General features: G+C 45.6%; 1 protein-coding gene across 5 annotated transcripts in view; it reads right to left on the bottom strand.

The window, feature by feature from the left end:
• trmt1l (tRNA methyltransferase 1-like) overlaps positions 1-27,223 on the bottom strand; it is a 155,237-nt gene that overhangs the window by 9,295 nt on the left and 118,719 nt on the right. For all 5 annotated transcript variants that reach the window (XM_070887175.1, XM_070887170.1, XM_070887171.1 and 2 more), the window contains 3 exons: positions 23,369-23,535; positions 11,993-12,076; positions 609-735 (listed from right to left, as the gene is read on the bottom strand). In XM_070887175.1, the coding sequence (XP_070743276.1) occupies positions 609-735; positions 11,993-12,076; positions 23,369-23,535 (378 nt within the window). The remainder of the gene's footprint in view (positions 1-608; positions 736-11,992; positions 12,077-23,368; positions 23,536-27,223) is intronic.

The following is a 27,223-nucleotide window of genomic DNA, read 5'->3' as shown; positions in this document are numbered from 1 at the left end:
AAAACGTACAGGTGTACTGAAGAGCTGTTCTTGAACCAGAGTTTTATTTTTAAATGGCTGTTTTATTCTCTCCTACTTTCCTTTCTCTCTCTTTAAAAAAAAAATTGACTCATTGATCAGTTAAAAAACCAATCTGCTATATTAAAGAAGCACTGTCACGACAGCATTACTATTTGCCTGCACTTCAATTTATTAAGTTAGCGATTGATCGACAGAGAAGTCATTTGATATAAGGACTAGGATTTAAGATAGATGCACATTGAATACTGAAGAAGGCATTAACTTAGCTCTTAAAATATGTATAAATATAGATTTTGGCTGGAAACCAAATAAAAATGTAATATCCATGATGACAATGTCTCTTACAAATATAATATTCCATCATTTTCTGACTACTTAATAGGTATAGGGAACAGCCATATAACTAGACTCCAAGAAGTTCCTCATTAAAAAAGAGCAGCATTAACCTCTGAACTACAGCCGATGTTCAACAAAGTTGATTAGCAGATGTTGCTGGCAGCTGCTAGAGCCAAACTGACTGGTGAAACCTTAGAATGGAAGAGTTTGAAAATGGACAGAAAGAGAAAAAAAAAACATAATGTCCTTACTTTGGGATGTTCATTCCTCGAATACTGTGCCTATGGATACTATAGTAGAAGGGAGGATGCTCCACGGGAATATCTCCTTTTTGACGTTTTGCTGCATTCCCTGACACGTCATTACCCTTCCGCTTATCTGCCAAAATGGAAATTGGGAATATTCATTGGTGACAAGAACAGCTAATGGGTCACGGCCATTGCAGCACAGATGCAAAACACACTCATTACTCACACAGCGCACAGAGCAAATTAACTGAACAAGCTATTAATTTTTAGAACAATTGTCTTCCTGATTTCAGTATAATAAACTTAACCTTCCCAAGTCAAGTGACTCAGACTGAATTATGTTGACCTAACTGTGATTGATACTCTGTAAAATCATAGAAGTTGATCCATTGGATACTTTATGCTAATGCTCGTTTTAGTATCGTAACATGCAATATAGCACTTTGTGTCACTGTAACAGTAACAAGGGCTTAATCGTAACTTCATGTGTATTACATAGAATTTACAGCACAGACCTGTTTGTGCTCCACATGAGCCTAACTTCATCTAACCCTATCAACATAACCTTCTATTCCTTTCTCCCTTATGTACTTCTCTATCTTCTCCTTAAATGCATCTATGCTATTTGTCTAAATTACTCCATGTGGCAGCAAGTCCCACATTCTAACCATTCTCTGGACAAATACGTTTCTCCTGAATTCCTTATTGGATTCATTAGTGACAAACTTATATTTATGGCCCGTACTTTTGGTTTCCCCCACAAGTGGAAACATCTCCACATCTACCCTATCCTTCATAATTTCAAAGACCTCTATCAAGTTATCCCTTAGCAATGTTCACTATAATTTATTTTGGGTATGTGGCCCCTTTAAATGGCTGCGCAGCCCATTCAAATTTTCGTGCATGCGCGGTTATTCCACTTGAAAAGCCGTGAGCTCGAGACTGCTCTGTGGCCGTACGGCTTAAAGGGAACACTGCCCCGCGCCTTCTCATTTCTAGAGAAAAGAGACCTAGCTTGTTCAGTCTATTAAAGCTGCAGGGAGTTATTTAGTGACTTTCAAATGTAACAATTCATATGACACAATCACTAGTTCTGACATCCATCACCGCAGGCAAAATAGAGCAACAGTGATTTTATATGACGACAACATCGGCTCCGAATGTGTCCGAATTACACTGGCTACAACATAAAAGTAAATCTGTCAGTGACCTTCGTGAATCTCAGCAACAACTTGCATTTATATAGCGCTTTTAGCATAGGAAAACATCCCAAGGCACTTCACAGCAATAAACAACATTTGACACTGAGCCACATAAGGAGCTAATAGAACAGGTGACCAAAAGCTTGGTCAAAGAGATAGGTTTTAAGAAGTGTCTTAAAGGAGAAGAGAGAGACAGAGAGGTTTAGGGAGGGAATTCCAGAGTTTCGGTCCCACGCAACTGAAGGCATCAAGACACAAGAGAAACATTGAAATGTATAAATCTCATTGAAATGTAAAATTCTTAAGGGGCTTGATAGGGTAGATGCTGGAAGGATGCTTCCCCTGGCTGGGGAGTCTGGGAGTTACAGTCACAGAATAAGGGGTCAGTCAGTTTGGACTGATATGTGTAGGATTTGGCCGGTGCAAACATCAGTGTGTGTATGGGCCAGAAGGACTTTTGGACTTTTAAAATGGTTCTGTGTCCCCTTTTAAAATGGAGGAGCACATGGATTGCGTTTCAAAATGGAGTTTGGACTTTTGGACTTTAAAAGGATTGATTTTTGTTTTCTGTGAAGTAGAGCAGGAGCTGTCTGTCTTTTGGGTTGCCATGGGACCAGTCTCAATGCTGACATCATGAAAGGCAAGGGGCCTTTTCATTTCGAACTTCGTGTGATTTGTGGAAAAACAACTTTTGTCCATGAGCCGGGATGTCTGGATGGACAATCAGGTTTACAGGCCAAAAGTAACACCTCTGGACTCTTTCAATGAAGGAGCAGTCAAGAACTCAACAGTTAGCACTTCGAGAACTGCTCACCTACAGAAATGGCTTACCATTGTTTTCATCAAGATGACCAATCCAGGACAGAGATGTCTCCAGGAAGACCAACTAGCGTCTCTGCGACCATGGTAACCAGGAATCGCCCAGCCAGTTTTGTGTATAATACAGGGTATAAATATGCTGAACTTTGGGGATTCAGGGCTTATTTTTCTCTACCATTTGGAACGAGGTTCCCCGCGTGGCTACGCGTCCATCAACGCTCCAGGAATGCCCGAAGTGAGTGCCTCGCCGTACTGCCTGAACGTTACTCTCTAGGCCTCATTGCATGCCTCTGTTAGGCACGGTTTTGTCTTTAAAGTTGAACGGACCCAGGGCCGCGTGAATCAACAACAAGGGCTGGTAATTATATCCAACATACACCTCTGGAAAATCCCAAGACCGCCAGCGTTTGACTGTGAGGAGGATTCCAAGTGTGGGTTCTGACCAACTGGGAGAGATTCCATTTTCTAGACTTAGATTCTGGGAAGGGGGTTGGTTCGGCGTAACCGACAGGGTGGGTGGGTATTTAGTCCAAGGTTTTAAGCTAGTGTCCACAGTCACCTACTCTTTAAGCCGTAAGCGAGAGGAGTAGGGGCTGTCGTTTTGTGAGTGTAATAAAAGGAATCGATCTTTGACCAACCTGAACCGTTTCGTTTTGTCTGAGTCAATTATAATCTATTCATAGTAACTTCTTGGGTCCGAACCTGGGAGTTGTGGGACTTGTGGTTCGCGGTATAATTCGGAAGACCAACCGGGTGGCATCTGCTCACGGCCGGGTTACACAGTAATCCTGCTGGGGACGCTGCGCATTGGGCATAGGAGAAGACCTATCTGACCTTGGTCGGTCTCTCTCTCTCTCTCTCTCTCTCTCTCTGTGGGATTACCCGCTAATCGATGGGCTAGGCAGGAACTATTGGCAAAAGTTCCGGCTGTCCAAAGGGAAACAACCCGAACCGGGGAGTTTTAAAGCACGGGTCGACTCAAGGGAAAGTCATAGAGACACGGGGCACACAAAACATCCTATATGAGGAGAAATTTCTTCTCTCAACGGGTTGTGAATCTTTGGAATTCTCTAGCCCAGAGGACTGTGGATGCTCAGTTGTTAAATATATTAAAGACAGAGATCGACAGATTTTTGGATACTAAGGGAACCAAGAGATATGGGGATTGTGCGGGGAGGAGGAGTTAAAGATCAACCATAATCTTATTGAATGGCGAAGCAGGCTCGAAGGGCCGAATGGCCTACTCCTGCTCCTATTCTTATGTTCCTAAGGCACAGCCACCAATGTTGGGGTGAAGAAAATCGGGGATGCGCAAGAGGCCAGAATTGGTGAAGCGCAGAGATCTCGGAGGGTTGTAGGACTGGAGGAGGTGATAGAGATATGGAGGGGTGAGGCCATGGAGGGATTTGAAAACAAGGATGAGAATTTTAAGATCAAGGCTTTGTCGGACCTGGAGCCTACGTAGGTCAGCGAGCACAGGGGAGATGGGTAAATGCGAGTTAGCATACGGGCAGCAGAGTTTTAGATGAGTTCAAGTTTACTGTCAAGTTGCAGCGACGTACACATCTGACACACCTATCATGGTCTTATCACTGCAAGGTCACCCCCTCCCCACTTCAATGTCCTCCTGATGAACCATGTGCAACTTCCAAGGCCATTAAACAGAGGAATGTATATTACATTCAGACAGTATGGTATAAGTACTTTGGCGGCTATCTGCACCACAAGAGCAGATGGACCCTCTTGTAACCATTCCCATTTTCATCTTTGCAGGCCAAGAAGTCTTATAATCGCCGCAAGCAGGTGCGGACAGGCCGCAGTCCGCCTCAGACCCTGCCACTCACGGACATCGAGGAGAGTGGCAGCTTCTTCGATGTCGCAAGTCAGGCAGCTGCTACTGGGGACACAGACCCCCGCTCGGATAGAGGATAAGTCCTGCACACTCCGTGGGATAGATTGGGGCAATGTCATGACAGTGTCTCTGGACTGGGGTTGGGGCAATCTCCTGCACACTCCTGGGCGAGGTTGGGGGAATGTCCTGCACACTCCCTGGGCTGGGTCGGGGAATGTCCTGCACACTCCGTGGGATAGATTGGGGCAATGTCCTGCACACTCCTGGGCTAGGTTGGGGGAATGTCCTGCACACTCCCTGGGCTAGGTTGGGGGAATGTCCTGCACACTCCCTGGACTGGGGTTGGGGCAATCTCCTGCACACTCCCTGGGCTAGGTTGGGGCAATGTCCTGCACACTCCCTGGGCTAGGTTGGGGCAATCTCCTGCACACTCCCTGGGCTAGGTTGGGGCAATGTCCTGCACACTCCCTGGGCTGGGTCGGGGCAATCTCCTGCACACTCCCTGGGCTAGGTTGGGGCAATGTCCTGCACACTCCCTGGACTGGGGTTGGGGCAATCTCCTGCACACTCCCTGGGCTAGGTTGGGGCAATGTCCTGCACACTCCCTGGGCTGGGTTGGAGCAACGTCCTGCACACTCCCTGGACTGGGGTTGGGGCAATGTCCTGCACACTCCCTGGACTGGGTTGGGGCAATGTCCTACACACTCCCTGGGCTGGGTTGGGGCAATGTCCTGCACACTCCCTGGACTGGGGTTGAGACAATGTCCTGCACACTCCCTGGACTGGGTTGGGGCAATGTCCTGCACACTCCCTGGGCTAGATTGGGGAATGTCCTGCAGTGTCGCTGGATTAGATATAATGGAGTAGCGGCGGTCCTTCAAATGAACCTCTGCAATGCGACCTTCCTCATGTCACCCTCCCCTGCTGCTAACCACTCGTCTGTTGCTTTCTACCTCCAGATGACCAGCCACAGACGCAGCAACACTCAAGGGACCACTCCACATCAGGCCATTGTCTGAAGGAGGAGGAAACCGATGAGCCGACTCCGACGCAACATCCGGTGCAGCATCCATCTGCCCCTGTTCCACCATCGGCACTCAGCTCCTCTGAGGACAAAGTGACGTTCTTGGGGTTCGACGAAATAGTGGCTCCTGGGACCAGTGGCATGCAGCAATGCAGTGCTGGGGTTGAATTCTGCATGCCATCTCTCCAGAGGGTGAGTCGGCAAAGTCGGTCTGCTGACAGACAGACAGACGTGGAACTGGGCATGGTGAGAATGTCCAGGGAGAGCATCCAGCTGCCATCAGCTCCTTGATATCTTCGGTAGGATTCCCACCAGCATTGACAGTCTGAAAGCGACCATTATGGAGGTAGGGTCACAGATTGTCAGTGCAAGCCGTGAATACCAGTGAGGCCGTACTTGCCCACACGAGGCTGGTGGCCTCCAGCAGTGACAGTGGAGTCCCAGAGAGTGTGGCATGAACCCTTGCAGAATATGGAGCATCACAGGCTCAAGCTCTGCTTCAGCTTGGGCAGGTGACGCAGTCCATGTCTGTCGCCATACTCTCTGCGTCCCCCACTGTCACACCTAAACCACCTGTGACTGGCCACGCCGATGAAGAGGCTAGCCAATCAGAAGCCGGGCCTTCCATGCCATGAGCTGTTCCAGTGCGTTCCCAGACGGCGTCTCCATTGTCTCTCCCCCCCCAACACAGCAGTGCTCTGGCAGCCTTACTGCATGCCATCTTGGTGCCACTTTAGGTAGGAGCAGCAGGCAAGGGAGGGTGATAAGGAGAAGGGGGGGGGGCAAAAGACGGTGGGAAAAAATAGTGGGGCAGGATATGATGTTGCTGCATTATGTTGTTGATGTTGCATGCATCGTATGTTTTATGTTACAGCATTATTATGTTACAGATTATGTTAAAGTATCACACTGGATTATGTTGCTTTGTTGATAATGTTGTTTAATAATCACACTGCTGGATGCAGCTCATTTATTTTATTTTATTTAAGTCTCACAATAAAGGTTACAAAGTTTACAATAGTACAATGTTTAATAATTTTTTTTGTTCACCTTAACCATTTCTGTATAGTGTCTCATTTGTAGAATAAGAGGGGTAATAGTCAACATGGTGGGATAGAGTGGCCAGGCAACGCTCAAATGTGCCGTTCACTCTTCAAGCAAAGCATTCAATTATGAGCTGCTGATGTAAGGGTTTTGCAGCGGCGAAATCTCCACGATGCCTCCCCTGTGGTGGCGGTGTGGGTTCCTCGCCAGGCTCCTCCTCCTTCTCCTCCGCCCCCCCCTCCCCCACTTTTCTCCTGAGGTTCTCCTGCAATCCCCATGGGCAATTCCTGTCCCCTCATGATGGCTAAGTTGTGTAGCATGGAGCACACCACAGTGAACTCAGAGACCTGCTGAGGGAAGTATTGCAGGCAGCCTCCAGAGTGGTCCAGGCATCGGAAGCACTGCTTGAGCACTCCAATTGTCTGTTCGATGATGTTGCCTGTGGCTGCATGGCTCTCGTTTATAGTGATGCTCGGCTTCTGAGGGTTTCGGAGGGGGGTCATGAGCCAGGTGGCGAGGCTGCAACCTTTATCCCCGAGCATCCAGCTCTTGCCTTGTGGTTGATGCTGGAACATGCGTGTCTCACGCAAGGTGAAAGCATCATGGATGCTCCCTGGATATTGGGCATTGACTGCCGTGATGCGCTGAGTATGTCGCAGACGATCTGTATGATCATGGAGTGGAATCCCTTTCAGTTTCGGAAAACCTCTGCATTCTGTAAAGGCGCGCGCAGGGCAATGTGCGGAGAGTCAAGGGCACCATGAACCTTCAGGAAGCCAGCAAATCGTCCAAAACCTACAGCCCTCTCATTTTGGGTCTCCCTGGTCATTGGGAAGTTTATGAAGTCCATTCTGCATGCGTACAGTGCATTAGTCACCTAGCAAATGCAGCAATCTGGAGCGTGCTGCCAGATGGAGTCCATTATTAAGGAAGCAGTAGCGGGACATTTGGTAAAGCATGATTCAATCAAGCAGTCAACATGATTTTACGAAAGGCAAATCATGTTTGACAAATGTGCTGGAGTTCTTTGAGGATGTAACGAGCAGGGTGGACAAGGGGGAACCAGTGGATGTGGTGTATTTGGATTTCCAGAAGGCATTTGATAAGGTGCCACATAAAAGGTTACTGCACAAGATAAAAGCTCACAGGGTTGGGGGTAATATGTTAGCATGGATAGAGGATTGGCTAACTAACAGAAAACAGAGGGTAGAGATTAATGGGTAATTTTCCGGTTGGCAAACAGTGACTAGTGGAGTGCCACAGGGATCGGTGCTGGGTCCTCAACTATTTACAATCTATATTAATGACTTGGATGAAGGGACTGAGTGTAATGTAGTCTAGTTTGCTGATGATACAAAGATGGATGGGAAAGCAAATTGTGAGGAGGACACACAAAATCTGCAAAGTGATATAGACAGGCTAAGTGAGTGGCAAAAATTTGGCAGATGGAGTATAATGTGGGAAAATGTGAGGTTATCCACTTCAGCAGAAATAATAGAAAAGCAAATTACAATTGAAATGGAGAAAAATTGCAAAATGCTGCAGTTCAGAGAGACCTGGGGGTCCTTGTGCATGAAACACAAAAAGTTAGTATGCAGGTACAGCAAGTAATCAGGAAGGCAAATGTAATGTTGGCCTTTATTGCAAAGGGAATGGAGTATAAAAGCAGAGAAGTCCTGCTATAACTGTACAGGATATTGGTGAGGCCACACCTGGTGTACTGCGTACAATTTTGGTCTCCGTATTTAAAGAAGGATATACTTGCATTGGAGACTGTTCGGAGAAGGTTCACTAGGTTGATTCCGGGGATGAGGGAGTTGACTTACGAGGATAGGTTGAGTAGGTTGGGCCTATACACATTGGAGTTCAGAAGAATGAAAGGTGATTTATTGAAACTTATAAGATAATAAGGGGGCTCGACAAAGTGGATGCAGGGAGGATATTTCCACTCATAGGGGAAACTAAAACTAGGGGACATAGTCTTAGAATAAGGGGCTGCCCAGTTAAAACTGAGATGATGAGAAATTTCTTCTCTCTGAGGATTGTAAATCTATGGAATTCTCTGCCCCAGAGAGCTGTGGAGGCTGGGTCATTGAATATATTTAAGGCGGAGATAGACAGATTTTTGAGCAATAAGGGAGTAAAGGGTTATGGGGAGTGGGCAGGGAAGTGGAGCTGAGTCCATGATCAGATCAGCCATGATCTTATTGAATGGCGGAGCAGGCTCGAGGGGCCAAATGGCCTACTCCTGCTCCTATTTCTTATGTTTTTATGTCTGCTGCTGATGCCTGAAAGGAGCCGGAGGCATAGCCACAGTCACCTTCACCTCGACGGGCAGTGCAGTCCTGTTGTCTCTGTGACCGCCTCTTTTCGAAATCGCAGCCTTCTAACGCACTGTGCCTCAGAGAAATGAAGATATGAGCGATGTTCCCTGTAAAATTGTTGTGGGTAAGGCCTCCTCCCCATACGTCGGCAAATGATCAACAATAAGCCTTCTTCCAGCTTGAAGCCATATGAATATAGCAGCCAGGATTACTGGCTCCCGACCTAGCATGGCCCCATCTTTTAAAATGTCCTTCATAAAACAAACTAGAAACTCACATAAACTTCACAATCAAAAGTGTGCAGTAACGAAGTGTTCTTCTCCCAATCCTTTTAATCACTCACAACTGCAACTTTCTCCTCCGCTTTCAACATGGTGCCGTTAGCGCCCTGGGTCCATCTGGTTTTTCTGGCAGGTCCTCGGGTGGATACTAAATCAGGCGAAATGCCCAAAAGTTCCGCCTGGGGCGCTAACGCAGCGATGCATGACGATTTATGTTATCCAAATGGTCAAAACAGCGGTGGGGTAGTAAGTTTTAGTGCCGCTGCAAAACCATTGGTAAATGTTCCGCCCAAGCGCAAAATCTTGTGCGCCTCGTTTCACGCCCCAAAAAATCATTTTTGTGCCCCGTCGAGGCACTAAATGGGGCGCAAATCAGCCAAAAATCCAGCCCAAAGTGTGGACTCAACGGAGTACCGTACAGTGTTGATATAATCTCCTCTGACTTGTACACCAGAGATAGCAGAAGGTGGTTGTGAATGGAGCTACATCAACAAAGCAAGTGGTTACTAGCAGGATGTTCCACAGATTAGTGTAAGAACAATTTTTTTTTAATATAGTGTACTAAATGATTTGGAGCTGAGTTTAGAGTGTAGATGGCATCAAATTGGAGGGGGGGAGGGGGGCAGCGGTGGGAGTTAACAATTGGAAAGAGGCAAATGTATACAAAGGCATTTGAATAGGCTGGGAAGATGGATTGATGAATGAGAAATGGACGTTAATGCAGAAAAATGTCAAGTAAAGACTAGGGAAAAGAAGTAAACAGTGGGGAAATGAAGTAAAACAAAACACTGCAGATGCTATAAATCTGAAATAAAACTGAAAGTGCTGGGAACACTCAGCAGGTCAGGCAGCATCTGTGGGAATAGAAACTAAATGGCTACAAGCTGCACGATACAACACAGGAGAGGATAGTTTATTGAAACCAAATAGCTTGGTGTGCAGCAGCAGCAAGGATATCACAAGTGTATAGCCACAAATAAAGGGGAGAGGGGGTTTAATATTAACCCCTCAGGACGTATGGGGATTAAAATTTCAATCATGGGGAAACCTGACCCCAACCTTCCTTCCGATATGCCCACATTTGGTTTTAACGGAGGCATGTTGGGGGATGCGCGACTAACCTATTCTTCGGAGGCTTGCCCATAATTTAAATATTTAAATGAGGCTGCATGCCTCATATTTTAGCTGAGTTTCAGATTTAACGTGTCACAGGACTCAGGAAATCTGGCAGCTGAAGGGAGGCGATAATGGCCAGATCCATCAGGTAAGTGCCTTTCCAGCCTTGCTTGTGGGCCAGGATGAGCAGGAGTGCTTCTCTCCTGACCCCCAAGCGAACTTGGTAAACTCCAAGTGATCAAGCGATTGCCCCTCACACCCTGCCCCAACAATTGGACCCCTCAATCGATCTCTCCGCCCTCCCTACAGATCTCTCTGGGCCCTCCCTCCTCTCATTGGCTGCGGCCTGGAGCCGCAGGCCTACCTGCCCGAAAGCCAGCCAGATGGAGAGGCTGACTGGCTGTGGCCAGGAAATGGTGCCCAAAATTAAAATCAGGTCTTCTGAGAAACACGTACTTTAGGGTTTCCTGTCTGCTATTCACCCTCGCTCCCCGCAAATATCAGGGCCATACAGTATAACACCCAGGAAATGTAAAGCAGTCTGTACAATGCACAAGTAAAAACAGAAAATGTTGGAAATACTCAGCGGGTCATGCAGTATCTGTGGAGAGAGAAACAGTTAACGTTTTAGGTCGATGGTCTTTCATCAGAACAGTTCTGAAGAAACAACCTGAAACGTGAACTCTGTTTCTCTCTCCACAGATGCTGCCTGGCCTGCTGAGTATTTCCAGCATTTTCTGCTTTTATTTCAGATTTTCAGCATCCACATTATTTTGCTTCTGTACAATGCACACCTGGGTTACTGGCTCAATTCTAATAACCAAAGTACAACAAGGATCATCATAGGCAGTCCCTCGGAATCGAGGAAGACTTGCTTCACGCTTAACATGAGTTCTTAGGTGGCTGTACAGTCCAATACGAGAACCACAGTCTTTATCCAAACATTGAAGGCAGTGCAGAAAATTAGGGGGCATAGATAAATTGAACCCTAATAATTTGTTCAAGATTTTGACAAACTGTGGAACCCAGAGAAGGGCTCAAAGCGTGAGAGAGAGAAAATGCACTGATAGTTTAAAATTAATCACTTTACACAGAGGATGATGGAATGTGCGGAAGGGCAGCCCAGATCGGCAGTTGGGGCACAATATTTCAAGAGAGAATTGATTCTATATTTGAGGAAATGGGCGATTGAGTTTTTGGGACCAGACAGAAGAACTAGAAAGTCTTTTACACTCCTGTACTTTTGAATCTTCCTATGAAGTACCACCATTTTTAAAAGCTCTTTGTAATTAAAGTTAATTTCACTATTCACTGATGGAAAGAGTCACCCCTTACGCCCTTCCTGGTTGCATCAACAGCTGAAAAAGTCCTTGGTATTATGTATCGTGGAAAAGCCATTATGCACACTCCTATTACCTGCTATCCTGACTATCTGCCAGAATCCTTACAGGACACGACCTTGGACAATTCTGTCAACTCAATGCACTTTTGTCATTTATACTTCATTATATTTTCTTGAAGAAAACTAGTAATATATTTTTGTTATCTGTATTTGTTTTCAGTACTGTGCTTAGGGTATTGCTATGCCCTTTTGGATACTGTCAATTATCTGCCGATTTGCATTATCCACTCAGGGAGGGGATAGTCTCTCCATATAGCAGGTAATGGAGATTCAAGCTTACATTACGTTGTCATGGAATTTCACTCAATAAAATGAATGCTTACCAGGCCCAGAATATGTTGCTATGGTTGTATCTTCAACTCCAGGTTTATGAGAGGCTAAGGTTTTGATAACAACTCCACTTTCCTCTGGGGGGAAAAGAGAGCAACATTGAAAGAACCATTGGTAGTTACATTGACAACTCATTTCAAAACAATTTACTTTTGCCCACCATTTCCCCTATATTAGTAGCTCAATGCCCTCTGTCAGGAAGCAGGGTGGTACGGCTCAAACTTCCAGTCAGTGCCATAATGTATGCTGCTCCATCTAAAAAAGACATGCACTTACATAGTGCCTTTCACGACCTCCGTGTCCCAAGGCGCTTTACAACCAATTAACTACCTTTGAACTGTTGTAATGTAGAAAACGAGTCAGTCAGTTTGCACACAGCAAGCTCCCACAAACAGCAATGCGATAATGACCAGATAATCAGTTTTAGTGATGTTGATGAGGGCTAAATATTGTCCAAGACACCGAGGATAACTCTCCTGCTTTTCTTCAAAATAGTGCCATGGGATCTTTTATGACCGCTTGAGAGAGCAGATGGAGCCTTGGTTTAAATCTCATCTGAAAGACGGCACCTCCGACAGTACAGTACTTCCTCAGTACTGCTCTGGAGTGCCAGCCGAGATTTTTGTGCTCAAGTCTCTGGACTGGGACTTGAACCCACAACCTTCTAACTCAAAGGTGAGAGTGCTGTCAATTAAACCATGGCTGACACAATCCAGCAATAGGGCGGAGTACCAAACAAAACTCTCATTCCCAACAGTTAGATATATATTGGAGTGATAGCTAGTCACGGCAGCATTTTGTTTTACCAATATTAAAATAACTTATGGCATTGAGTTCTGGAGAAGTCTTGCTCTCATCTGTAAAGGGATGCATCATCATCATCATCATCATCATCATCATCATAGGCAGTCCCTCGGAATCGAAGAAGACTTGCTTCCACTCTTAGCATGAGTTCTTAGTTGGCTGTACAGTCCAATACGAGAACCACAGTCTCTGTCACAGGTGGGACAGACAGTGGTTGAGGGAAAGGGTGGGTGAGGAGTCTGGTTTGCTGCACGTTCCTTCTGCTGCCTGCGCTTGATTTCTGCATGCTCTCGGCGACGATACTCGAGGAGCTCAGCGCCCTCCCGGATGCACTTCCTCCACTTTGGGCGGCCTATGGCCAGGGACTCCCAGGTGTCAGTGGGGATGTCGCACTTTATCAGGGAGGCTTTGAGAATGTCCTTGTAACGTTTCCTCTGCCCACCTTTGGCTCGTTTGCCGTGGATGAGTTCCAAGTAGGGGTGCATGCTAGGCATCATGCACAAGCAGGATAAAATGTGGGAAAATTACATCATATTTTATTCTTAACATTAACTGCAATCATCATATCCACTCTTAGAGAGAAATACTCCCTCCAATCACCAGAAAATGTTTCCGGGTCTTTTGTGCCGTTTTTTTGCCATGCGCCGTTTTTTTTGGCGTAGGTATTTAAATCAAAGTTTCCCCAGAATCTGCGCCGGTGTAACTGAGTTAGTTACGTTTTTTTTACATTTGGTTTTTTTGATGTCATGTCTGCGCCAGTTTTGATCATTTTTCAGTTTGCCCAAAAACATTTTCTGCTTGGTCGGCGTATCTGGCCACTCCCGAAAAACCTTCTGGTGAGTTAACAGAAAGCAGCACACATTGAGAAATCGACACTGAAAAAAGCCATTGTTTTTCATCAAAGTTTTTGGAGGGAGTCAAGAACACTTTAAATATCCATAATAAAGATGATTTTTTTTAACCTTTCAACGGAGTACATGGAAGTTTCATGGAATTTGGAAGTCTTCATTGTTTTTCTTACTCACATGCCACCACCGAATGTCTTCAAACAGGACTGAAGGGTCATAGCGTCGGCCGGCAGAATCGGCCCTGTGCCCGGACACGGGGGCTCAGCTGCAAAACAAGCCTGGGGCCGGGGGCGGGGGTGAGGTAGGGGGAAGAGTGAAGTCACAAGACTGCAATGAACCCGGGGGCGGGGGGGGGGGGGGCGGAGAAGTCACAAGACTGCTGAGATCTGGGTGTGGTCCATACAGACATTGGGGAGAGACAACAAAGGACCTGTCCTGCCTGCTTTCCTGCCGGTTTGAGCTTCTTGCACAGGTAAAATTTAACCATGGGGGCAATACTGACAATGCCATACCTTGTGCGAGCCTTCTGCATCTTGGTGTTATGGAGGAGACAAATGATTCGACGTCATCGCATGAGGAACCTCAGAGCCCGTAGGGTGCTATGCAGGAGGCCTTACCCATGTCGGGTACATTGAGACAGACGTTCATACCTGCACCTGAGCAGACTGTGTCGGAAGGCTGCATTTCTGCAAAGAAGTTGTAACTGAGATCTGTGAGTTGGTGAAAGCAGACCGTGTTTACTGTTTGGACCTGTTCCGTAATGTTGTGTTGTGTTAATTGAACAAAAAATGGAAATGATACTTATTTACTTCAAAAGTTGTGTTAATAATCGAATAAATAATGGAAATGATTCTTGTTTAATGTAAAATATATTTTATTCAGAAGTTTAACAAACAGTTCTTTGTACTTAACTTAACTTTAATAAAATTATTCTTGTATCAAACTTTAAGTTTTCAGTTACGATCACTTACAAACTTTAAGATCACTTACTAACTTTTAAACTTGTAAATTTACATAAATTACAAAAAGATTTTAATTTGAGAACAACAGTTACAACAGTAACAATAATAATAACAACAACAGCAGCAGAGAAAGGCTGCACACATCGCTCCTCCACCTTATTCTAAGACTGCCCGCTGCGCTTGTTCTCGGTGACTCCACCACCCCTGCCCGCAGGCAATGGCACAATATTTCTGGGGTTGGTACCAAGTTTATTCTTTCTAAGATCTCAGGTAGTGCGCACCTGTTGAGGGGGGGGCTGGCAGGCAGCAATGTGGAGGGCCCGGCTTGGGGCTCTTCAGAGGCAGGTCTGGGGATTGGAGAGGGAGTGGCAGTTGATTCTGTCAATGGATGCGGGGTCTGGGCGTGGTGCCTTATTGCAGCAGCTAACTCCAACATTCCCTTCCTCATGCGCCCTGACAGTGTCTCAACTAGGGAATTAAGGATTATGGGGAGTGGGCGGGTAAGTGGAGCTGAGCCCACGGCCAGATCAGCTGTGATCTTATTGGGTGACGGAGCAGGCTCGAGGGGCTAGATGGCCTACTCCTGTTCCTAATTCTTATGTTCTTATTAATGTTGGGGAAGTCCAGAACCAGGGGTCACATCTAAGGATAAGGGGTAAGCCATTTAGGACCGAGATGAGGAGAAACCTCTTCACCCAGAGAGTAGTGAACCTGTGGAATTCTCTACCACAGAAAGTTGTTGAGGCCAAATCACTAAATATATTCAAAAAGGAGTTGGATGAAGTCCTTACTACTCGGGGGATCAAGGGGTATGGTGAGAAAGCAGGAATGGGGTACTGAAGTTGCATGTTCAGCCATGAACTCATTGAATGGCGGTGCAGGCTCGAAGGGCCGAATGGCCTACTCCTGCACCTATTTTCTATGTTTCTAACTACCTGCAACATTCCCTCCCTCATGTTCACTGATAGTGTTTGCACAATCTCTGGCATTCCCTCCCTGATGTTCACTGACAGTACATCAGTTACCTGTGACATTCCCTCCCTCGTGGTCACTGACATGGTTTCAGCTGACTTGAGATATTCCCTCACTCATGGTCCCGGACATCGTTCCCATTTCTCGTGAGATTGCTGTTACTTCTCCCAACAGCCCCGTTACCTCATCACCCACCCCACTGATGGTGTCCAGGAGTGATCGGGTAAGGTGCTCTCCCCACTCATTGCCATCATCTGAAGCATCTCAGGAGAATGCGGTCGAGCTCTCCTTCCCCATTCCCCATGGGTGTGCCTCGCTGCACCCCACCACTGGGACCCGCAGCCTCGGATGGTAGGAAACCATGGAATGTCCCACCAACACTCAAACCACTAGTCACGGAAGGGGCTGACATCTCAATGGGCGGCACCTGCACCTCCTTCAAAGTCAGTAAAATAGTGGGGGCTTCATCCATCTCCACCCCCTCCCCCTCACCCCCATGCTCTTAGTCTGGAGGGTGAGAATGGAAGATGTTCTCCTCTTCAGGCTCGTCCTCATCCGAATCTTCTTCTGCATCATCAGGGTTGGCCTCAAATTCTGCAAAATGTAACAGAACACAGACAAATGGTTAGCAGCAGAGGAGGGGGCAGGATGGGTGGCATGATTAGGCCCTCACAGTGCAGGCAGCAGGCTGAGTTGAAGAATCACGCTGAATGATAGCACATTGCATCAACCGAAGCGTAGCTGACAGAGACATCCCCAGGAACCAAAGCATGGCTAGCCCGCGTAGTACTTAACATTTAGCAAAGCCAGACTGTGGAATTTGCAGGACTTGCCCTCTCCCTCGAGTGTGAGCCCAGCTTGTGCAGTGGTAGTTGCTTTTCTCCAGGCAGGACCCATCAAAGCAGCGAACCTGTCTTCCAAGGGTGTCAGTGGCTGCAGATTTGCCGGGCCTCCTCCTGTTCGAGTTCTTTCCCTTTTGTTATGTGCCATCTTCCTCTGCAAAGAGGAAAATATAACTTTTTAGCGAGGGTGTCTTTCTGCTGGGTGAGACATATACAGGTGATCACATTTACAATTGCAATTCCATTGAATAAATGAAAATATTACTTACACTAACTACTTGACCAAGGTCCTGCCACTTCTTTTTACACTGGTCTCCAGATCTCGGGGTGGTCACCATTGCACAGTAATCTTCTGCAACTTGGTTCCAGTGTTTCTTCATTTCTTTGGGTGGAACTTTTATGTGACCTCTGCTGGTGTCCAGCTCCTGCCATCTGTTCTCATTCACAATAACTAGTGCCTCCACTTCTTCCTGTAAGAAACTCTTGGTCCTTGCACCGCATTGCATCTTCTATTGCAGCTCCAATTTTTCCAATGCTCTGACACAGCACTCAATGTTCTCACACACATCTGGCTCTTTAAAAATGTCCGATTGCAGACCCGGAGCTGTACTGCGCATGTACGCTCATTGGGATGACAGCAAAAATGTCCTTTTTTTCCCCGCCCATGCGCAGAAGGTGCGGTATCGCTTTTCGGTACAGACAGCAGGCTCCACTCCCTGAGGTGACTGGGCAGGCTGCGTGGCGCCAAATTTGAAAAATATAGCGGGAAACTTTGGACAAATATTTTTGTCGCATTTCTGGCCGAGAAAAATGGGCATAACTCTGGCAATACCCAAAAAACCGGGCTTGGGCAAAATTGAACAATAGGAAAGTATCTCTTCAAGTGTAATATAAAAAAATTTAAATTCTACACAAGTCAATTTCCACTTTTTCAAAAATAATTAACAATTCAATTATCACTGTACCAGATTTCTTGGTAAAGTAAAATAGCTACATAAATAACATAAATTCAGAGACCCTGCTTTACTGGACATACATTTCTTGTTAAGTGTCCCATATGTATTAAAGGAAGAAAGAATTTGCACCTATTTTGGGCCCAAGTTTCCACACGATAAAAAACGGGCGCCCCTCCGAACTGGGCGCCCATTTTTCACGCCTAAAACGGCGCCGGAAAAAAAACGCGCGATTCTGGTGCGCCCTGCAGCTCCTTGTCTGTTTGGCGCGGCGCCCAGGGGGGCGGAGCCTACACTCGCGCCGAATTTGTAAGTGGGAGGGGGCGGGTACTATTTAAATTAGTTTTTTTCCTGCCGGCAACGTTGCGATTGCGCGTTGGAGCGTTCGCGCATGCTCAGTGTGAAGGAAACATTGGCACTCGGCCATTTTTGTAGTTCTTTGTGGCTATTAAATTTTTGAACATTTTTTAATAAAAGCACATTGCCATCAGCACATCAGCACTGAGAAGGCTGCAGGAAGCCTCAGAAAGTTGAGGCAGCCGTTTCCCGACGACCTCCCCTTTTTGCCGTCGGGAAATGGCTCCTCAATTTCTGAGGCTTCCTGCAGCCTTCTGTCTCCTTCCCTCCCTCCCTCTCTCCCGCCGTCTGGAACGGCTTCCTCCCCCCCCCCCCACCGCTGCGTTCGGTCGGTCGGTCCCGCACTCCCCCCCTCCCCCGCCCGGAACGGCTCCCCCCCCCTGCGTTCGGTCCCTCCCCGCCGTCTGGAACAGCTTGCTCCCCTGCATTCGGTCGGTTGGTTCCCTCCCACCCGCCATCTGGAACGGCTTCCTCCCCCCACCCCCGCGTTCGGTCGGCAGTCGGTTCCCTCCCTCCCGCCGTCTGGAACGGCTTCCTTCCCCCTCCGCGTTCGGTCGGCAGTCGGTTCCCTCCCTCCCTCCCGCCGTCTGGAACGGCATCCCCCCCCTCCTCCCCCCCCCCCCCCCCTGCGTTCGGGAATGGCTGCCTCGTTTTGTGAGGCTTGCTGCAGCATTCTCCCTGGCTGAAGCACTTTCACACAGGTAGGAAGATGGTTTATTTAATCTTTTCTTTGCTTATAAATTTTTATTCAGGTTGGATTTATTTGTATAATATTTGTATAAGTATAAATAAGGATTTATTGTAGAATTTACTGACTTCCCTTCCCCTCTCCCCCCCACCTCGTTCTGGACGCCTAATTTGTAACCTGCGCCTGATTTTTTAATGTGTAGAACAGGTTTTTTCAGTTCTACAAAAATCTTCACTTGCTCCATTCTAAGTTAGTTTGGAGTACGTTTTCACTGTGGAAACTTTCAAATCAGGCGTCAGTGGCCGGACACGCCCCCTTTTGAAGAAAAAATTTTGTTCCAAAGTGGAACTGTTCTACCTGACTAGAACTGCAGAAAAAAAAATGTGGAGAATTGCGATTTCTATGATAGTCCGTTCTCCACCAGTTGCTCCTAAAAATCAGGCGCAAATCATGTGGAAACGTGGGCCCATAGTGCCTGAACTTGCACTGGTACAGTGCCTTTCATTTCCTCAGGCAGTCCCTAGAGCCAATGAATTACTTTCGAAGTGACCAGCTAATCTATTCTGCTAAAAGATAAATGTTGGCCAGTTACTCACCTGCTGGTCTTCGAATAGTGCCGTGGAATCTTTAACATCCACATGAACAACCAGGGGGGCCCTCAGTTTAATGTTTCTTTTGAAAGATGGTACCTCCGACAATGTAGCACTCCTTCAACGTGGCACTGAGGTGCCGGCTTAGAATATGTGCCCAAGTCCTGCAGTTGGGATTGAACCTCCAACTTGACTGAAGAGGTGGGACTGCTATCATTGAGCCAAGCTGGCACTACAGTGTAACCAGTTATGTTGTTCTGGTATTAGCTTTGCTAAGCTAAGGCGAGACCAGGTGTTTCCCCCAGAGGGAAGGAGGGCAAGTACGACATAGAGGCGTAATCCAAAAATGGAAGGTGAATGTGTGTGTAACATCAAGTAGGGAGAGGAAATACACCATCAAATACAATGTATACAAATATTATGAAAGGAATGTACATTTTAAAAAGAGAATAAATTATACCTCAATCTTTTTTTTGTGGGTGATGATAATGGTAACATTTTTAGCAGATTTAGTGGCGTGACAGATTCAATAAGCCCGTCGATGTTTATACTACATGGGCAGGCTGCAGGAGGGTAAAAAATGGCAGCCAGATCAGAAGCACTTCTGTGCTTGAAAGTAATTTTTGAAAAGAAAAAATTGCAATTATAGAAAATAATGGACAAATTACACTTATCTCACTGCAGGGTTCAAATGACGGTAAATCTCATTTAGTCCAAAACCAAAACCCTGTGATATGTCCATAGCCCTTCAATCATTTCAGGCTATTGGTTGATTTGTATCACATATATATTGCGGTTATGAGCAATTGTTTTATTCAAACTTGAGTGGGTTTTTTTGCTGACAGTGATGCAGATAATCAGTGTGCTCGGTGGTGTTGATGCATTATCGTACCCACACCAAATGATTCATGTTTGTAAAGCAATTGTGATGATCCGCAATCTATGCACGAAGAGCCTTGGCCCTTTGCCTTGATTTATCAATCAAAATAAACAAATGTCGGTTGCTGAAAAATATGGCAATGTGTATTCTCCCACCCCTTCAATTGTTTCCCCTCCAGTCTTAAAGCACTGAGGCATGCAGGGGTATGATCCACACGTCCCAATCGCCTACTGGTAATTGGCAAAGTGACAACTCTTCCACTGATCTTTAACAAGCAAGTGCTGTAAGGCTGTAGCGTCATGGGGGACACAGTAGTGGAGCCAGATCTTCTCCTTACAGAATGTGCACATAGATGCTCTTGCTAATCAGGAAACATAGAAACATAGAAAATAGGTGCAGGAGTAGGCCATTCGGCCCTTCGAGCCTGCACCACCATTCAATAGGATCATGGCTGATCATTCCCTCAGTACCACTTTCCTGCTTTCTCTCCACACCCCTTGATCCCTTTAGCCGTAAGGGCCATATCTAACTCCCTCTTGAATATATCCAATGAACTGGCATCAACAACTCTCTGCAGTAGGGAATTCCACAGGTTAACAACTCTCTGAGTGAAGAAGTTTCTCCTCATCTCAGTCTTAAATAGCCTACCCCTTATCCTTAGACTGTGCACCCTGGTTCTGGACTTCCCCAACTTCAGGACCATTCTTCCTGCATCTAGCCTGTCCAGTCCCATCAGAATCTTGTAAGTTTCTATGAGATCCCCTCTCATCCTTCTAAACTCCAGTGTTTAAAAGGCCAGTTGATTCAGTCCCTCCTCACATGTCAGTCCCGCCATCCCGGGAATCAGTCTGGTGAACGTTCACTGCACTCGCTCAATAGCAAGAACGTCCTTCCTCAAATTAGGAGACCAAAATTGAACACAATATTCCAGGTGAGGCCTCACCAAGGCCCAGTACAACTGCAGTAAGACCTCCCTGCTCCTATACTCAAATCCCCTAGCTATGAAGGCCAACATACCATTTGCCTTCTTTACCGCCTGCTGTACCTGCATGCCAACTTTCAATGACCGATGAACAATGACACCCAGGTCTCATTGCACCTCCCCCTTTCCTAATCTGCCGCCATTCAGATAATATTCTGCCTTCGTGTTTTTGCCCCCAAAGTGGATAACCTCACATGTATCCACATTATACTGCATCTGCCATGCATTTGCCCACTCACCTAATCTGTCCAAGTCACCCTGCAGCCTTTTAGCGTCCTTCTCACAGCTCACACCGCCACCCAGTTTGGTGTCATCTGCAAACTTGGAGATATTACCCTCAATTCCTTCATCTAAATCATTAATGTATATTGTAAAGAGCTGGGGTCCCAGCACTGAGCCCTGCGGCACTCCACTAGTCACTGCCTGCCATTCTGAAAAGGACCCGTTTATCCCGACTCTCTGCTTCCTGTCTGCCAACCAGTTCTCTATCCACGTCAATACATTACCTCCAATACCATGTGCTTTGATTTTGCACACCAATCTCTTGTGTGGGACCTTATCAAAAGCCTTTTGAAAGTCCAAATACACCACATCCACTGGTTCTCCCTTGTCCACTCTACTAGTTACATCCTCAAAAAATTCCAGATTTGTCAAGCATGATTTCCCTTTCATAAATCCATGCTGACTTGGACCGATCCTGTCACTGCTTTCCATATGCGCTGCTATTTCATCTTTAACAACTGATTCCAACATTTTCCCCACTACTGATGTCAGGCTAACTGGTTTCTAATTACCCGTTTTCTCTCTCCCTCCTTTTTTAAAAAGTGGTGTTACATTAGCTACCCTCCACTCCATAGGAACCGATCCAGAGTTGATAGACTGTTAGAAAATGATCACTAATGCATCCACTATTTCTATGGCCACTTCCTTAAGTACTCTGGGATGCAGACTATCAGATCCCAGGGATTTATCGGCCTTCAATCCCATCAATTTCCCTAACACAATTTCCTGCTTTATAAGGATATCCTTTAGTTCCTCCTTCTCACTAGACCCTCGGTCCCCTAGTATTTCCGGAAGGTTATTTGTGTCTTCCTTCGTGAAAACAGAACCAAAGTATTTGTTTAACTGGTCCGCCATTTCTTTGTTACCCATTATAAATTGAACAGAATCTGACAGCAAGAGACCTACGTTTGTTTTCACTAATCTTTTTCTCTTCATATATCTATAGAAGCTTTTGCAGTCAGTTTTTATGTTCCCAGCAAGCTTCCTCTCATACTCTATATTCCCCCTCCTAATTAAACCCTTTGTCCTCCTCTGCTGTATCACAAAATTCTTCCAGTCCTCAGGTTTGCTGCTTTTTCTGGCCAATTTATATGCCTCTTCCTTGGATTTAACACTATCCTTAATTTCCATTGTTAGCCACGGTTGAGCCACCTTCCCCGTTTTATTTTTACTCCAGACAGGTATGTACAATTGTTGAAGTTCATCCATGTGGTCTTTAAATGTTTGCCATTGCCTATCCACCGTCAACCCTTTAAGTATCACTCGCCAGTCTATTCTAGCCAATTCACGTCTCATACCATCGAAGTTACCTTTCCCCAAGTTCAGGACCCTAGTCTCTGAATTAACTGTGTCACTCTCCATCTTAATAAAGAATTCTACCATATTATGGTCACTCTTCCCCACGGGGCCTCACACAACAAGATTGTTAATTAGTCCTTTCTCAGGGTGGGAACTCTGGCTACATTTCCCCCTTTCTAAGGGACATTGAGGCCAGTTGTTGGGCTGGATTTTCGGCTTTTCTGTTTTCGTGGCAATAATGGCGGCAGGCAGGAAAGTTAGCGGGTGGGAATAGTTTGCACTTTAGTGTTTAAGTTTGGGCATCTGGGCCCTGCTTCAGGGGGTGCAGCGCTAAGGGAGGCATTGTACACCTCTCCTGGTGCAAGGAAGGGAAACTCCCAAGCTGAAGAGTCAGGTTGTGAGCACTCCGGGAGAGGCCTGGGGAGGGAGGGGAAAAACTAAAAAAAAAACACAAAAATATTCCTAAAACATTGCCCATGCCACCGCAAAACAAACCACACAAAAATTACAAAAAACACTCGCACTTACTTTTGTAGCACTTTACCTTCCTCTCCGCCGCCAGCATGGCTGGACCTCTCTATTTCCCAGGCAGTCATTACAGGTGCATGGGTCGGGTAAGGCTCAAAACAGTGGTGTCGTAACCAGAGGCGTTGCACACCTGGCAATGCCGGAGGATCGGAAAATCCAGCCCATAAGTTCCCTAAATGGAGCCATGGCTGAGACCACCCAACTTAACACAAAGCAACTTTCTGGATTTGTACGGCTTACTTACGTACTGTTTTCACAAACTGAGCACAATTTACAACTTTAACTGGAGGTAGCTGCAATTCTTCCACCAAAATGCCGCTAAACTGCTTTACACATCCACTTTCAAAACCATTACGAAAACTGTATCACTGGGCAAACTGACCTTGACTGCTGTGGCTCATTGGTCCAAATATTGAATAGTGCTTCAGGGTTGTGCATTCGGATTCACAGATCAGGTTCTTTAGCAAAGGCTGGATGTCTTCAATTCCATGCTGAACAGCCTCAAACAGCATTCTTCGCAAGAAGCCAGTGTTAAACAATGATCCTGCCCTTGAAATTGAATAGAAGCCAAGAAAGAAAAGAAAGTTGTCAAGGCTGTCTACTGATTATGAAGTGTAATTTTAGCTCATTGCGGCCACCTTTTAACCAACTAAATAAAGTAAGCTTTGTGCAGATACTATCCAGGATTACAGTGGTTATAAGCAATAAGTACTTGTACTGAAGAAATGATACATACAGAAAGTCCTTATGCAACTCAAGTTCCACCCATCACTTTGCCACCACCGTGAGTCACATGTTCAGTTAGCTTCAAAGACAGTGACATTTGTGATATTGAGAACTGTTTAAAAACTCTGGGATCTCTGTACACTTATGGGGTTCAATTTTGGCCAACCCCTTTTTTCGGCGCACTTACCTTAAGTGCGCCGACTTTGCACGCTGGAGACGGCGCCGGAAAAAAGTCACCCCACCCTGGCCGCTATTCCGAGTCCCCGGGGTTCCAGCTGGCGTGCATTCTGAAGTGGGGGGCAGAGCAACAGGTCAGCACCGAAAAGAGTGCCGGAACCTGCATGCATGCTCAGTCACGTCTACGCGCATGCGCCTGCCTTCCCAGCGTGTCCTGCGGGCTGTGAGCAGGACCCGATGCTCACAGCTCCTATCCCTGGCCGAAGGGATGCCCCGATCTCACCACACTCTATCCCCAGCCGAGTGGCCTCCCGCACCGGCCGGTTGGCTGAGTTCCCGGACAGAGATAGGACTTCAGTTTTATTTTTTATTCATTGATGGTTGTGCTTGAAAGTTTTGATTGGCGAAGGGGGGCCGGGAGGAGAGTTTTGGCGGGGGAGAAAGAGAGTGTTTTTGGTGGGAGGGGCGGGGGGAAGAAAGAGTGTTTTTGGGGGGGTAGGTGGGAGAAAGGGTGTTTTGGCGGTGGGGGAAGAAAGAGTGTTTTGATTTGGCGGGGAGGGGTGGGGGGGAAGAAGGGGGAACTTAAAAAAAAACTTGATTCTGGCATAAAGGTAGGACTTCTATTTTTTATTTGTTATTGATTGATTACTTATTACTTTTTGTGGTTTGTTTAGTGCTTCATAAGTCTTGGTGCAGGTCCTCAGCTTCCTTCTATTTTTTATGTTATTGAATGCTTATTTTTGTGCTTTGTAAGTCTCGGTGCTTTAAATGTACTAACCTGCACCGATTTCTTAACTGCCAGCAAGGTTTTTCAGAGCTGACCACATACGCTGACCTAAGTCGATTTGCTCCAGAGTAAGTCAGTGAGGTACGATTTTTTTTAGTTTTAACTGGCCAAAGTCGCATAAATGGCCAAAACTGGCGTAAATGTCTGGGAACGCCCCATTTTGAAAAAAAAATGGAACTAAAATAAAGCGTACCTAACTGACTTACTCTGGAGCAAATTTTGGGGGGGAAAATGGCATTTTTTAAACTTACACCAGATAAAACAACTTACTCCAAAAAAATTGATGCAAGTCATAGCCAAAACTGGGCCCATCGTCACTAGTCAATGCATCTCTAAAATTGTTTTGTTTCACGAAAAAGAAACAGAAAAGTTTTAAGCAAGATCTTAGTTATTTTCCTCTGGTCTCTCAGGGCCATGCAGCAACGACAGGTGAAAGGGAGAGGACCAACTGTTCCTTGGTTGCCACAATGGTGCTTTGTGAGAGAGGATCAGAGACAATTCTCCTCCTAAAGATGCATTACCCCAGTAACTTGGGCAAGATAAGGAACTTGGCAGCGTGAGGGAAATTCCACTGGCATTTCATCACACCTGCAGTGCTCCAACAACGGACCATGATAAACACTATGATTGAATAGAGATTCAGTGTTACAGTATCATTTATATTGTTTTAGGTGGAAGTATGTTATACGCCTATATATTTTACAGATAAACTGGATGCAAGCATCTGATGAAAGGTCATCCACCTGAAACATTAAATCTGTTTCTCTCTCCACAGATGCTGCCTGACCTGCTGAGTGTTTTCAGCATTTTCTGCTTTTATTTCAGATTTCCAGCAGTTGCAGTATTCTGCTTTTGTGACAGCAATATTTGATTATTTGCCCCATCCCCCACAAAGTAATTAAGCTAAGGATTTCACTGTTACAAAGCTTGGTCTGGCTGCAGTCTATAGCAAATTACTTTGTTTATTTTCCCCTGAAGAGAAAAAAGACTTGCAGTAACACTGGACATCCTATCAACCTCTATGCAGCTGTTGCCCTTCACCGGAAATCCTGTATTGTACCGTTAGACTCAACAAAAAACTTGGGTTGACATACAAGCTTGTGTGACGTGTTCATGGCTGTGTTATCTGCCTCACTGTAAAAAGGGAGATTTATGACAGTCCCCAATTATATCACGCACAAAGAAAAACACTAAATGTATATGGCAGAAACAAGATTAATCATTCAGTCGCTATTGATCAATCAGGAGTGCTGTTTGCAATTTTAATCTAATATCAGAAAAAAAGATCACAATGCGCTTGTAGAACGGAAAAAAATCTTGCATTCTTAGTAACTGTAGAAACCAGAATATGATACAAACAACTGCCAGCTTAAAAGAAAAATTGCCAAGAGTTGAGAGCTTTCAAGAGACAAATGGCTCTTAATTGAGGTTGAGATGTAATCCAATGGCAACAGTGAATTAATGCGTCATAATTTTTACAACTCAAGTGGAAAATTTCCTCTGCTTGCCATTTGTAGTTAAACTTAAACATGTGTACAACGTACACACAACTGTGCTACAAATAACAAACAGAGGGAAGTGTCTTCTTTAGCTTCATCTATACAGAGCTGTCTTCACATACACACGGCTAAGATTTGCAGATTCACTTAGTTTTGGTGGTGTTGAATCTGTCCCACAGAACAAAGGCCACATTGAGCAGACTGGGATCTGGATCAAATTAGACCACTGCTTCCACTGGACTTGTTTCTGCTCAATAAAATACTAATCAGACAAAAAAAGAACAGCAAGTACATAAATTGGGGCAAAGCCAAGTACTAAATCCCTTGCTGGTGTGGGAATATCCCTGGTAAGCCACAAGCTCATTTATAGATGAAAACAATCTAAATAGAAAAAATATTGAAAAAAAAATAGCAGTTGTAAAATCTGTGAAGAGAATAATTGGATATTGAATCAAACACTGGATGAGCATAACCAGGGTATCACAATGGGGATGAATTCGCGGGCCCTATGGGTGTGTGTACAAGGTGCGCACGCACCCAGAGGGACCCCATAAGTTCCAGGTTTAGACATGCACTGCGCTTCTCTTGACGATCGTATGTATCGAACAGAAATGGGCACCTGTAGGCGAAGCGTTGGGCTATTTGCCCAATTTTTGCCCAGCGAATGCTTTGAAATTCTTATGCCAGCATAAGAGTTTAGAAAAATAGAAAAGTCATTTTTTGTCACTCACTTATATATAAAAAAATCCTGTCCATTAAGATATGTTTATTTTTAGCCCGTTAAAACATTCAAAAAAATATTTTTCAAAAAATATTTAATTAAATGTCATTTTAATTAATTTTAAATATGTAATGTGTTTTTAAAAAATTATTTCATGTGTTTGTATTTTTGGAGTATTCTCATTCATAGCTCCATACAAACAGAACTCACCATTAAGTATGAATGGGGTTTCCCCTACTTTCATTGGTTGGGCAGGCCCACGTGATCCCAGGGATGCTTGCGAAACCCCTGCACCCTTGAGATATGTGGGCCTTTTTTTCTGGTCGG

Source organism: Pristiophorus japonicus, chromosome 8, assembly GCF_044704955.1.
Source record: "Pristiophorus japonicus isolate sPriJap1 chromosome 8, sPriJap1.hap1, whole genome shotgun sequence".
Classification (NCBI taxonomy): Eukaryota; Metazoa; Chordata; class Chondrichthyes; family Pristiophoridae; genus Pristiophorus; species Pristiophorus japonicus.
This window is presented reverse-complemented; position numbering and strand designations above follow the sequence as displayed.